Genomic DNA, 12,825 nt, shown 5'->3' on the forward strand with positions numbered 1-12,825 from the left:
CCCCCACACCTCGTTTTTAATTTCCTCTTTACTCCTAAGTTAACAGCTCCTATTTACCAATCCTCCCCTTTCAACACATTTTTACAGCCGACCGTCGGAGGCAAAGGCAGAGCATTGATGTTTTTTGCCCGTGTTTGTGCGTGTGTGTCCGATTTGTCCGCGCAGTTGGCAAAACAGCTCATGAACCGCTAAACAGATTATGGTGAAACTTTCAGAATAATCTGATTAATTTGTGCAGTCAATCCAATTCAAGAAGGCCTTCAGAGAAAAGTAATCTTAGCAAACACAAAAGTGGCTATACCTGAGCCAGTTTTACAGATACTGAGCTAAAATATGATCTGGTTGTAGCCGAGCGTCCTCCACAACACACTCTGAGCACGACATTTTGTGATATCGGCAAAATCAGCTCAAAATCATTAAAGACAATATGCCTTCCTTCAACGAATGTAAGGTCTTTAATTATAGATTCATTATAGTTTGTCTGCCTATGTGATCCAAGCAAAGACTCAAAGATGAACTCAGAAAGTGTTTTAAATAAAAAAGAAATTACTTTTTCTACTCAAATTAATCCTGTGCTCGTAAAATCGCCGTTTTATTATTAAACCCCTAATTGCTTGCACGTGAACTTGATTCAAATCTGCACTCCTAAATAACTTGAAAAACATAGCTTCAAGACATATTGGTCACAATAAAACGCATTTAATCTCATTCATGTGCTTCCTTGTTTACCAGCCAATTGAGTTTGTGCTCTCCCCGATACACACGCATTCGATTTAAAGACCCTCTTCAACTGCAACAAAAAAACCCAACTTAAAATTAGTCTGTATGTACATTTATAGGATAATTTAAAGTCTGTGATCTACAAAGTCAGACCTCAGAGTCTTTGAGGACACAGATGTAGGGGCCGTTTCCCGTCTGGAGCCAATTTCTGTTCCCATGTAGATCTACGCTCACCACAGTGTGATGGGAGGGGAAACTGTTACCGTTCCTCCGTTTGGTTAACAGAAGTGGAGGGATTTTGACAATTTGAGACCATTAGGCTATAGGATGCTAAATGAACAAGTCACCTCGATCCAACGTCCAACAAGTCTTGAGATGAAGCTAAAGTTTTGACGTGGAAAGCAATCCTCCCCAAACATTTCAACAGGGGCAAAAAGTGAAACCCAGTTTTAATTAACAACAGCAAATGAGTTGGGAAAACTGTTGCAATCAGAATGTTGCAACGATCACCAAGATCTGGATGGGACCGCAGCTCACAGACCTCATTTGTTCATTCGTGAAAATACGTATACACACACACAGCTCCCAGTGGGAGCGTAAAACAGCTTTAAAAACCACAAATTAACCCTCTCTGGGGCACAGGGTGAATACCCTGATTTGTCGTTCTTGAGGGAGCCGTTGAAGGTTTAGCTTGTCACAAACACTTCTCGTCACCACCTATCTGCTCCATCTTAAATCTGTCAGACGGTGCATCGACCCACCCCACTTTCATCAAACTTAAACAAAAGCCTGGGTACCAACTATCACCACTCCTTAATCTAATCAGACACACAAAGTCAGAAAACTCCAATGCAACGGTTTGATCATTTAACGCTGGTAAACAACAAAAGAAGAAATTGTCTAAAAGGGGCTAACAGGATAAACAAAGTAATACCCTGCAGCAGAAGGAGGCAGGTTTTGTTTTCAGGTGTCAGGTATCAAAAACCACAGAGTCGGCCTTCATCACCGTGGGCTGCTTTTCTTTGTCGTGTTCACTCACACCTGCTGGTTTATTTAAAACGCACAGGCACACAGAAATGTTTTGCCCGGTTAAAAAGTGCAGGTATTGTGCTTCGACCTACAAACTGTGAGCTCGAATCTGACCAGAAATCCCACCAACCTGGAGGCGAGAAGCAGTGATTTCCATCTCCTGCCCTGCTGTAACAAATCAGACATCAGCAGAATTTGCCTGCCTTTACCACTTCCAAACAACATGAAAAATCTGTTTATTGCTTTATTTTCTTAAGGTTGACATATAAGCTATAGCTGGAGAAAACCGACATAACTTAAAGCTTTTGTTTTCAAACCAATCTGCTAAGAATAAATAAAGGGGGTTTGTTTACATCTTCAGTAAGATAATAAAACATTAATCAGTCAAGACAGAGAAGACAGAGTCAGTTTTATCAGCTTAAAAGATTGCGTACAGACAAGCTGCTGATATAAAGAGGAATCAGCCATCATGTGATAAATTAAAAGCTGGAAAGCAAAATAAATTTTATATAATTAACACCCACAAAGAAGAGGATCTATCTGTAGTAAAGCAGTTTTTAATGCTTTTTTGAAAGTAATGCTATAGTACACGGAAACTCAGATAGTTATAGCTTATTTAGATAGAAAAATAAAGAAAAATAAAGAATAAAGCCACGGTAAAATGATCCGTTACTAACCTTATTAGTCCCATTCAGTGGTCACTTAACTTGAGAAATATCTGCTGTTTTTTTTTTGTTAGTCGGCGGTTTATCACACCGACCTCTCAAAAATATAAGTTTTCTTTCCGGAGAGGTAAAATTGGGAACTATATATATATATATATATATATTGGCAATAATCGGTCTCGGAGCCGCGGTGTTGGATGAAACGCCTCCCCGGCTGCCCGGACTCCGTGTCGGAGAAAGTTCAGTGATTTACTACGCGCGAGCTCCTTCTGCCAGAAAGCCTAACTGCCGGACCGTACCAAGTTTCACCCAAAACACGGGGTTGTTACGATCCCGGAATACCGTCAATAAACCATCTAAAATCCGTCCAAATAAAATTTTAAATCTGCATTACGCTGAAGAAAAGATAAATCATACGTATGCATGTTAATATAAACAATATGAAACGTAACAGTAAAGAACGCCGTCACCTTTCTGTGTAGATGGTACGTTCAAAGACAGTAAAACAGTGAGGTATGTGTGGAGAACGCCCCCTTAACTTTCTTTGTCTTCCTACCTATTTCTAAAAAAAATAAAACCTTAAACTTGCTAGTTTTCATATTCTTTAATATGGTGCCTCAGTGACAAACTTGCACCCTGAAGACAGGATTTATTTGACTTTAAAAAAGGAAATATGGAGAGAAGAGGTTTTAGGGGTTTATGTTTACAGACTGGCTGACTCTAGAAGGACTTGAGACTCTGAGAAACAAACAAATTACTCCATAAAGAAAGTCTTTATTGAGTACCCTTCCCCCAGCCTTTTCTATAGTCTGTCTGACTGCTTTGTTTGATAGTTTTATGCATGAAGTCTGCATATATAAAAGACAGGGCAGCTTTGTACAGCAGTCTCGATTTGCATATGCTTCAGATCAATAGGAATTCTGGGAAATTGAGTTTCTGTTACCAAACAGGAGGCATAAAAAAAGATTCAACATGTTTTGTGAATCAGACTCAGTTAAAACGTTACCTAAGTGCTTGTTTTTTTTCATTATTTGTGTTATCAGGCTTCATGTCCTGCAGGTGTCTTCCAGCTGTTGCAGTGTGATGCCGGTGAAGCTGATGTGATTCCAGGTCAAGCTCCAGATTCCCAAATGCAGACCAGATCGTTTCCTAAACATAGCTAATGGGCTCCAGACTGCCCTACAGTGCTCTTGTGTGAATATAATATGTGTTTGGTTAGACTAACCCAGAGCATGTGAGGCCAGAGGATGTTCCTGAAATGTGCTCTCCGTAATTTTCCTAACCATGCCCTTTTGACTCTACTAACTTTTTCAGCCCTTTTTCTCTTCCCTCACCCCGGCTTGGTGTGCGTGGACACATCATGATGATGTCAATGGTTGAATCAACTCAAAGCTAAAACGGCCAGTCAATGTTTAACTTTAAAGGGTCTGGCGACGCATGCGGGACACAATGAAAAAGGACAGAAAAAGTAAAGAATTAAAGCCAGAATGGCGCTCGATCGATAAAATACAAGTGGAAAATGTAAAATTAAGGAAGACAAACTGGAAAGCTTTGCAAGGTCTCTGAAAAGGGAAAGCTTTCTTCCATACCCAGGGGACTGGGAGGTGGGTAGGAGAGGAGACAGGGCAAACAGGCGAGAGATAAATCAATCAGGATTCAAAACAGACTTAAAACAGACATGACCGGGGTCATGGGCCGGGATTAAAAAACAAGATAAGAGTAGAAAAACTGCACTTTCTGGAAAGATACAGGTGAATGTTGAGTGCTGAATGACTTTGTTGAAGAATGAATTGTTACCTGAAGTGTTAAAATAAAAGCTAAAATCAACAAAACTGTTGCTAAAAGCTAAACTGAGCAAAATAGTAAAAGCTAAAGGTAGGAAAACTGTAGCTAAAAGTACAAATCTGTGAAAATGAAAATTAGCGAAGCAGTATCTGCAAAACATGAAATTTGCTAAATTGTTGCTTAAAGCTTTAATTAGCAAAACAGTAGATAAAAACTAAAATTTGCAAAACCATAGCTGTGAGCTAAAAGTAGTAAAACAGTATCTAAAATCTAAAAGTAGCTAAAAGTGAAAATTTACAAAACTGTATTTTAAAAAAGCTCAAATTAGGTAAACTGTTACTAAAAGCTCAAAGTAGCTTAAACAGACAAAAGTAGTTGAAATGTACACTGAAGAGATTAATGTTTTTGAAGGAATTGAAAAAAACCTCAGTGTATAATAAAAAAGTTACACAAAAAAAAAGTCACAACTCACTATCTACCGTCAAACAGAACATTTTGATATATGCATGGGTAAAGTAGAACAAAGTATGTAGAAGTAGTTTGTTTGCAGAAAACATACAGAAAACAAATTATAAACAGGAAAACAACTGTGAATGCTGACTCAGCATTTACTCAAAAAATAAAGAAAAAAGAAACAAATTTGGTGAATTTGTTGGCGGGTTCCCTGCCTCTTCCACAGTGATGGCTGGAGATAAACACCAGCTCCCCGCGACCCGGGACGGAGAAGCAGGTAAAGAAAATGGATGCATGGATGCTGGTGTGTTTTGGGAACTTTTCCAGTCTGCCATGATCCAAGGTGAAGAGTTATGTACGCTCAGCAGCTGCTGGAAGCAGTGACTCATTAAGAGCTAGCTGCTCCAAACCACCATGAATTAAATCAAACCAGAGGCACACACACACACACACACACACACACACACCACTATATGTAAGAGTTTGCACACAGAAAACTACACTGTGCGCCCTGCAGAACGTTACTCATGTGACTTATACTCTGAGAGAGGAATGCAAACCACAAACTACCCGCTTTCCCTCCTTCACACAAACAGACACACCAAATAGGAGGAGTTATGAAATGCTGAAAGTATTCACCCCCTGGGCAATACAATCTGCTTTCCTTCAAAATCATTATTCACCACTAGGGGGCAGCATTTCAACCATCTTCGTGTGCTTTTTGTGCAACAGCTTACCCTGAGTGAGTGGTGTAGGCACAGTGACCTGGGCTCCATCCAGACTGCAGAGGTGACCGCAGGGGTCAAGGGTCACCACCCCTCCTGTTACAGAGAATATGATGTTAGGCAGACTCCAAATTATAGTGAACTCAGAACGTGAAGCTGTGTCACCGTTCCTCATAACATGCGTATAAAAGCGTGCAGAATTTGCCTGAGGAAAAAAGAAAATGCCACATCGAACAGCAACAACAGCAAAAGCACAAATTTGTGGTTCCTCCAGTATAATTTAGGATTGTATTTAGATTCAAACATTCATTATAAAAGTACTCATTCCAAAGATATGAAGACAAAACAAAAAATAATTAAAATAGGAAAGTAAGAAACAAAAGCTGCACACATTTTTCTTGTATTTATGTCCTTAAATTAAAAGATTTGTAAGCAAAATTTGTGACCAGATGCCAACTAACCCATGCGCTTGTTTACCTACAGTGACTGAAAACAGGTGAGACTTTAAACTTAGCAGCCATATTTGTTTAGCTCCACAAACTACAGGCAGACTACTGCAGGTCAATCATGTGACTCAAGCCTTCAAGTCTTTTTCAGTAAATTAAGCTGAGTCCTTTGTTTACACTGAGTGTGGACCAGCACAGAACTGAATATTAATAAATCTGAACCACCAAAGTAAACTCTGTTAAACTGCACCTTTTGGTAAAGTTCAAGATATATTATTTATTTATTTTTATTTCATTCTTTCCAATGAGTATCTTCAGTGTTTGCTGATAGATATCTAGCCCTTATTGAACAGAAAACAATATATAATATAGGTGCTGGGTTTACATTTTTTGTTGTAATATTTACCATTAAGACAGTCTATTGTAACATTTATATGGTATTTGGCTGCCCATCTCTTTGTCAAAATAGTTTCTGTTTTGGTGGATGTCTTACTTTTATGAATACAACATTAGATTTTTTAAAATAAATTGATACGGTTTTTATAAAACCAACCTTCATTGATGATAAGACAGTGCTCAGCCTCAACGCCGGGCCCCTGGATCGTGATATCCTGAGGAATGGGAGCATCTTCTCTGCCTATACGTGTGACCCCTGGAACACAGTGAAATAAACAAGAAGAATTAATGTCATAAAACAATAAATAAACAACTGGTGTTGACAGCATGCATGTCAGAATCTATAACTTTTAAACCTAGTCCTAGTCTGAAGAGCACAGTTAATGTTTTATCGTTCTGAGAATTAATGTTTATTCAAATCCCTCGAGCTTCAAAAAGTCTTGAGTGTCTTGCGTTTTATAGCTACTAATTACATATCAAGCAGTCTGCATTAGTATTCCTTGTTCTGTCTGCAGGCTACTAATAATACTTCTTACGTCTGATTGCATAATTACGTTTTTGGCAGCGAAGTAGAATAGTAATGAAGAATGGAGATCTACATTTCTTTGTGTGAAGCTTGTCATTCATGAAATGAAATTTATTTTGAAAATATTAAAAAAAAAACAAAAAAAACAAGCATCAGTAAGTAAAAATCAAAAAGTGTGCCACCCAAACATCCACTTTTTATCATAAAAATAGTGAACACATGTACTTTATATGCTTTATAAGTGATTTCTTTATATGATTTCTTATATTTATGCATCTTTTCAAATAATTTTCCACATCATTTCACAAATTCATGCTCCTCATTGTTTTCAGTACTTTATGTTGTTTTTATATTTAGCTCTCCCCTGAGCTCATCACTCCCCTTTTCTTCCTGAGAACATTTTTTAAAAACATAACATGACAGTTTTTTTTTTTAGCTGAATGATTTGTAGGCTCGTTTTATCAGGTGTTCAGTACACATGACCTTGAATCGTTTTCTTTAACAGCAAGAAAAATCTGGGAATGTGGACGGAGGGACTCCTGTGCAATGAATTAGTCTTGGCCCCCATGTTGATTTTTGTCCAACACAGAGGAGCACTTTCCTCCCATCCAACTCTAACTGCAGCTTTTTGTAACTATAGAAATAAAAGTACAGAGTAAAGACAAAAATTTAAAAAAGCAGCTTTGTAGAAGTGCAGCAGATAAAAAGCAAAAAGGGAGGAAGGAGATCTGGTTTCACTCAAGACTCCACGTCAAGGCTTTGCATGACTGATGAGAATTTACATGTCTACAAACTGTACATCAGGGATGAAAGTGAAGATAGGTGGCTACAACATGAGCTGGACTCCCACCATCTGGACTGCATGCTGTGCAAAAGTCTTAAGTCATCCCTCCCTTCTTTATATTTTGTGTCCACTGAGATGACATTTCTTGTAATCTCTTAAAGTTCGCTACAATTTTGCAGATTTTCTGAAGGACTTTTGCAGATTTTACAGAGAAAAGGTCTGTCTCCATGGATGCACAGTAAATAAATGAGTGTGTTTGTTTTCTCTGTGTGTGTGTGTGTTACCTTCTTTGAGTGGCAGCACAGTGATGGCCACACTCAGCCTCCCGCTGCCCAGGCTGACCAGATGAGGAGCAGCAGTCTGGACCTTCAGCCCTTTACCCGTGTCGATCAGGTCCAAAGGCGCAGACTAGAAGCAACACATTTCATTTTATAAATCAAATAGCATTCTCAAAAGCATTCTGCACAGCACTGAATGATTTTATGAAAGTGCATAAAAGGTGACAATGTGTCTTTTTTTACCTTAGATTCAGCTGGACATATCTGATCTGACTCAGGCTTAAACATCATCTCAGATTCCTGCATGAACACACAAAATAAAACCATTTAAATACAACCAAAAGCTGCCCAGACATGAAGGACTGGGGGTACACAAAGTTACATATGGACAAACTAAAACACACACATACAAACTGCTTTTAGCTTATTTAGCTGCCACATGAAAGAAAGCTTCACTCTGAATGTGATCCAAGGAGAAATCCCTACTTGAGAGGAAAAAGTCACACACACACACACATACACACACAGAGGCTTTAATTTAATGGGAAGAACTATTGAAATGCTCCATGAAAACATTCTTTCCACCATTTGTTGGTTTCCATCACACTCAGTTCATTAAATGTGTGTAATTCCACAAGTCAGTTGTCAAAGTGTGTCTTTTCTTTATCAGATCTCAAAGATCATTTAAAACAAGTTAATACAAGCCTTGTGTAACTTTTAATATCCCCTTCTTATTTTAATTAAAAGGTACTCATTGCAATGTCAAGAAGACCAGTTCCAAAAAAAGAATCATAAAGTAAGAAACAAAAGCTGCACATTTGTTTGTCATATTAATGGTTAATCTGTCCTTAAATTAAGAATTTGTAAGATTAATGTATGACCAGCTGTCAGCTATGTAAATGTCTGAAGCCAATGGAAAAAGGTCAACCATTGATGCATATTTAAGCCCAGATTTGTTGAGTAAAGTATCCAGAGAAAAGGGCTTTGTTTACATTTAGTGCATACCTGGATTTCAGAATTGCATTCAGAAGAAACTATTGGAGTCAACTCTTTCAAACTGCACCATTTGATATAGTTCAGGATAACCTTTTTAGTTTTTATTTTCCAGTTTGGAGTGATTATCTCTAAGTTTGTTTCAAACTAAAAGCAAAACATGTTTCATAATAGTCAGTAAACTGTGAGAATAAATGAGAAAGCTAGTTCCAGTTTGACATAAAATGACAGATGATGAAAAACGGTCGTGGACGGAGATGAAAGGAGTGTGTAGCTTTGAGTAAACATGCTCATTTCTCGTGCCAAGGACAATCCTGCAGTACCCCACAATTCAACAGGAAAAAAAAGCTTGCTACTATTTTTTGTGCCCACATGCATGGACACAAACATGCAGTGTGATGGAAACGTTTCTCACCAAAGCAGAGATGATTACAGCGTATGAAACAACCACGAACACACTGTGATTTACACCTCCTGCAGTTTCCTTCCTCCTTTCCTCTACTTGTTGTTTTTTTTCTTTAAACCTATAATAATCCTCTAATAATCTAAATTAGTCATCGAAAACAGCTGTTACAGTCAGTAAAACGACATTGTTTTTAGGGTTTTTCCTTCCTGTTAAGTCTTTTATATTTCTTCGTGTTTTCCGAACTCTGCAGCCTTCTTGCCTTTTGCCCTTTTTCCATTTATCTTTTCTGCACTTCTCCCATTTCATGTCCTCTCCTCTTGCCTTTTTTTAATCTCACTTCCTTTCGTTCCCATTTTGTCCTCCAATCTAGGGAAAGCAAATCAAACTCAGCCCTGCACAGCTTCCTCTTATTCAGCAGCAGCTTCCTCTCTGACAACGCTTCCTTTGCTGCTTTAACACCCTCACTGCCTCTGACACAACCTCCCAAAAACCCCAAAGACAAAGATATGCTCTTCAGCACCCTTATAACCCCCATCCAAATAAAAACACCCACAAATAAAGTCATACATCAGCTCTTTGCCTCCTTTCAAGAAGATATGGGCTCCACATTCCACTGATCATTGTAGACAAAGCATACTCAGAGGGTATTATGGCAACATAATTTGAACAAACGCTACAGAATCCCCCTAAAGAAGTGGGTCAATCACAAGTTGAAGTTTAAAGGGATATTCTTGACATTTCTGAAGTGATGTTCTGTGAAATAGTTATCAGTAGTTGCACCATATCGACTGAGACATTAGTCAGAGTAAGCTGAAAAGGGTCAAGTCTTCGGCCACACTTTAGCATGACAAAAATGTGAAGGTTTATCGCTGTATTCTCAGCTGTACAGCGTCTGTGTTACTACACAGCATCGATCGTGCCAGTGAGAGGCCCGCAGGCCAGATCCTGGTCTTAATATAACTTCATCTGGCCTCCGAGATGATATTTTAAAAGTTATTAGATCTCGCCCACCGATCTGTGAAAGATTGAGTCTCCATCGGTGTCACGCAAAAGTCTTTCAATATTAATGTAGCTTTCCTTCACATCAGAATGTCATTTTGAGAAAGTTGTTTTATAAGCCTGAAAATTTATTTTTTTTAAAAAGCGGGCCTTCGTTTGGCAAATCATTAGCATAGCCTGAATGAAGCCATCTGCTCTTTTCTCTCATGATTAATGTCACAGCAGATACCGACAACTATCTGAAAGAACATCAATTCAAAAATGCCCAAACCATCCATTTAAAGATGAATATTTTGAGTTAAATGACAAAAATTTCTGCTTTTCACTCCTCTATCTGCCTCTCTTCTCTAAATTAGTTTTGTCTTTCTTGACTTTGCCCCTTTCTTTAAAAAAAATCACCCCTTTTAATCCCGTTGTTCCTCACAGTTTTTGCTGTATTTTGTCTTCAGCCCCCACGCTCCATGTTTTTCCAGGTGAGCCTCTGTGAAGGCACGTCACGACGAGTCCGTGACTTTGTTTGATTAAAGCAGAGCGGTGAGGTGTGTCCAGCCCTTTTCGAGATTTTCGAGATTTACCCTTTTATTATTGTCTGGTTTTCACGGCATCATATTAAAACACCAAGCCTGATGTGCAAAGATTAAAGCTCAGTTTTGCCTTCAGATAGTCTTGGATTTTGTTGTGGTAAACTTGTCACTTTTTCTGAAAGGTTAACTTGAATAGGTTTACTCTATTTAAACTCTAACCTTAACCTAACGGCAGCAAAACACTAAATCAACATTAAAATTATAGTACAGATGTTTTTAAGTGGGTTTTGTGGAAAGGTGACAAACAGTTAATGTCTTACCTGTTGTAGATAGCTCTCTGGATGACCTCAGTTTGCAGAGTTTATTTCTGACCTGACTGATGAGCTAAAAGGGACAAAGACCAGTCTGAAAAATGTCATATTGGTTCAAACAAACACTATTTTATAAGCCTTTACATTGCTGACAGTTTTGCTGTGCACAGTCATTAACATTGACATTAACATGAACATAAAAGGTAAATTAAAGGGTAATTTAAACGCAGAAATGAAACTCATCATCTAGCTTGCAGCCTTGTGCCACTTCCACCACAAATATCATCACATTTCTGGTGAAATAACTGTGTAATGTAAAAATAACAGCAATGTAAAGGTTTATAAAAAATGCATTCACACAAACAACTATGACATTTTTGAGACTCAAGGTGTTTTAAGATGGCAGCACTTTGGCCTTGGCCCCCCTGAGACCAGCTCAGAATTAAGCAATTTCTCCAAACTGAGGTTGTTCAAAACATTATCTGCAACAGGTAAGATGTTATTTGCTCATAATCTTTTCACAGAACCCCCACGACAATGATCTGAACTGTTGCCTAATTAGAATTGCAAAAAGCCGTATTGACTTTTCACCATGACCCTAAGAAACGACTTCATATCCGCACAATGCTCATAAGAATCACAAGACACGAGTATAACAGAGCGCACACACAAATAATCTGTCTTTGATGCCATCTGCAGAGCAGCTGAACCTCTGAAAGGCTGCATCTGCAGAAAGAATGATGGAAAAAAGAGAAAGTGAAAGAAAAAAGGAGAAAATAAACGGAGAGACAAGTCATAAAAAACAAGACAGCATTTTCAGACTGGTATATGTCTTCATTCTGTTTTTATTTCATCCGACTTCAAGAACCTTTACAGTTTTTCAATTCCATCAGATTTGATGATTCTGATTCTATTATCACTATTATTTGTTCATTCTCTTGTTTGTGTGGTTTTGTCTGTTTTCAGCATTTCCACTTCACTGTTAGACACCATGATTGTTCTTTTAATGTAAAAATAAGTATGATAAAGATTGCAAGCATCATGAGGTGACAAACTGGCTTCAGCTTTTCAGACGAGGATACAAAGTTACATTTAAAAGTTACAAGAATAAGGATTGGAGTGTTTTTGTTTTGCTTTCACTTTTGAAAGAAATAGTTAAATTGTCTCCGCCTGTCTGCTTGTGACTGAAGTTATACTTGTCCTGTAGGATGAAGAGAGACAACTTCTACAGATGGTGGCACAGCCCTGGAGTACAACTTGACTCATTGGCAGAGATGTATGGAGAGAAAATAGTCTCAAAATATCTGTGCGTGTGTAAAAGGATTTGTGTGTGTGTAAAAATGTATTTGTAACTCGTGTAAGCATCTTTGTGTGTAAGTTTGGGTAGTTGTATCTGTGAAACATGATTGTAAGCCTTAAAAAGAAAATAAACCTTTTCCTACGCCTCCAAATGTTGAAAAAGTACACACAAGTCGCCAGATACACACACACACAAAACTGCAGTTACTTACAGATCCAGTTACGAGTGCACAACTATTTTCGAGACTCATTTCACGCTTCCGGGGAGCTCCCAGATTTGTGCGTAGATGTTGCGTTTAGGTTTATTTTTACACACGCAAAGATATTTTGAGACTATTTTCTCTCCGTAGAGATGAGAGTAGAATAAATGACTTGTTCTCTCTCTTATCTGCTCCATATTCTGCAGTATTACATGTACAGCATATTAGCGGTCTCTGCCTGTGTCTTCTCCATCTTTCTGCGTCTCTCCCACTCCCTCCCCTGACA

General features: G+C 38.3%; 1 protein-coding gene across 4 annotated transcripts in view; it reads right to left on the bottom strand.

The window, feature by feature from the left end:
- Positions 1-12,825, bottom strand: part of phldb2b (pleckstrin homology-like domain, family B, member 2b) — a 38,882-nt gene that overhangs the window by 23,866 nt on the left and 2,191 nt on the right. For 3 of the 4 annotated variants that reach the window (XM_037973069.1, XM_025008987.2, XM_025008985.2), the window contains exons 2-5: positions 8,051-8,107; positions 7,814-7,937; positions 6,377-6,475; positions 5,390-5,473 (exon numbers count right to left, since the gene is read on the bottom strand). In XM_037973069.1, coding sequence (XP_037828997.1) covers positions 5,390-5,473; positions 6,377-6,475; positions 7,814-7,937; positions 8,051-8,107 — 364 coding nt within the window. Of the gene's footprint in view, positions 1-2,426; positions 2,649-5,389; positions 5,474-6,376; positions 6,476-7,813; positions 7,938-8,050; positions 8,108-12,825 lie in introns of those variants that run through there. The other variant, XM_037973070.1, reaches the window with a different exon arrangement.

The sequence above is a fragment of the Kryptolebias marmoratus genome, linkage group LG21, assembly GCF_001649575.2.
Source record: "Kryptolebias marmoratus isolate JLee-2015 linkage group LG21, ASM164957v2, whole genome shotgun sequence".
NCBI classification, from domain to species: domain Eukaryota; kingdom Metazoa; phylum Chordata; class Actinopteri; order Cyprinodontiformes; family Rivulidae; genus Kryptolebias; species Kryptolebias marmoratus.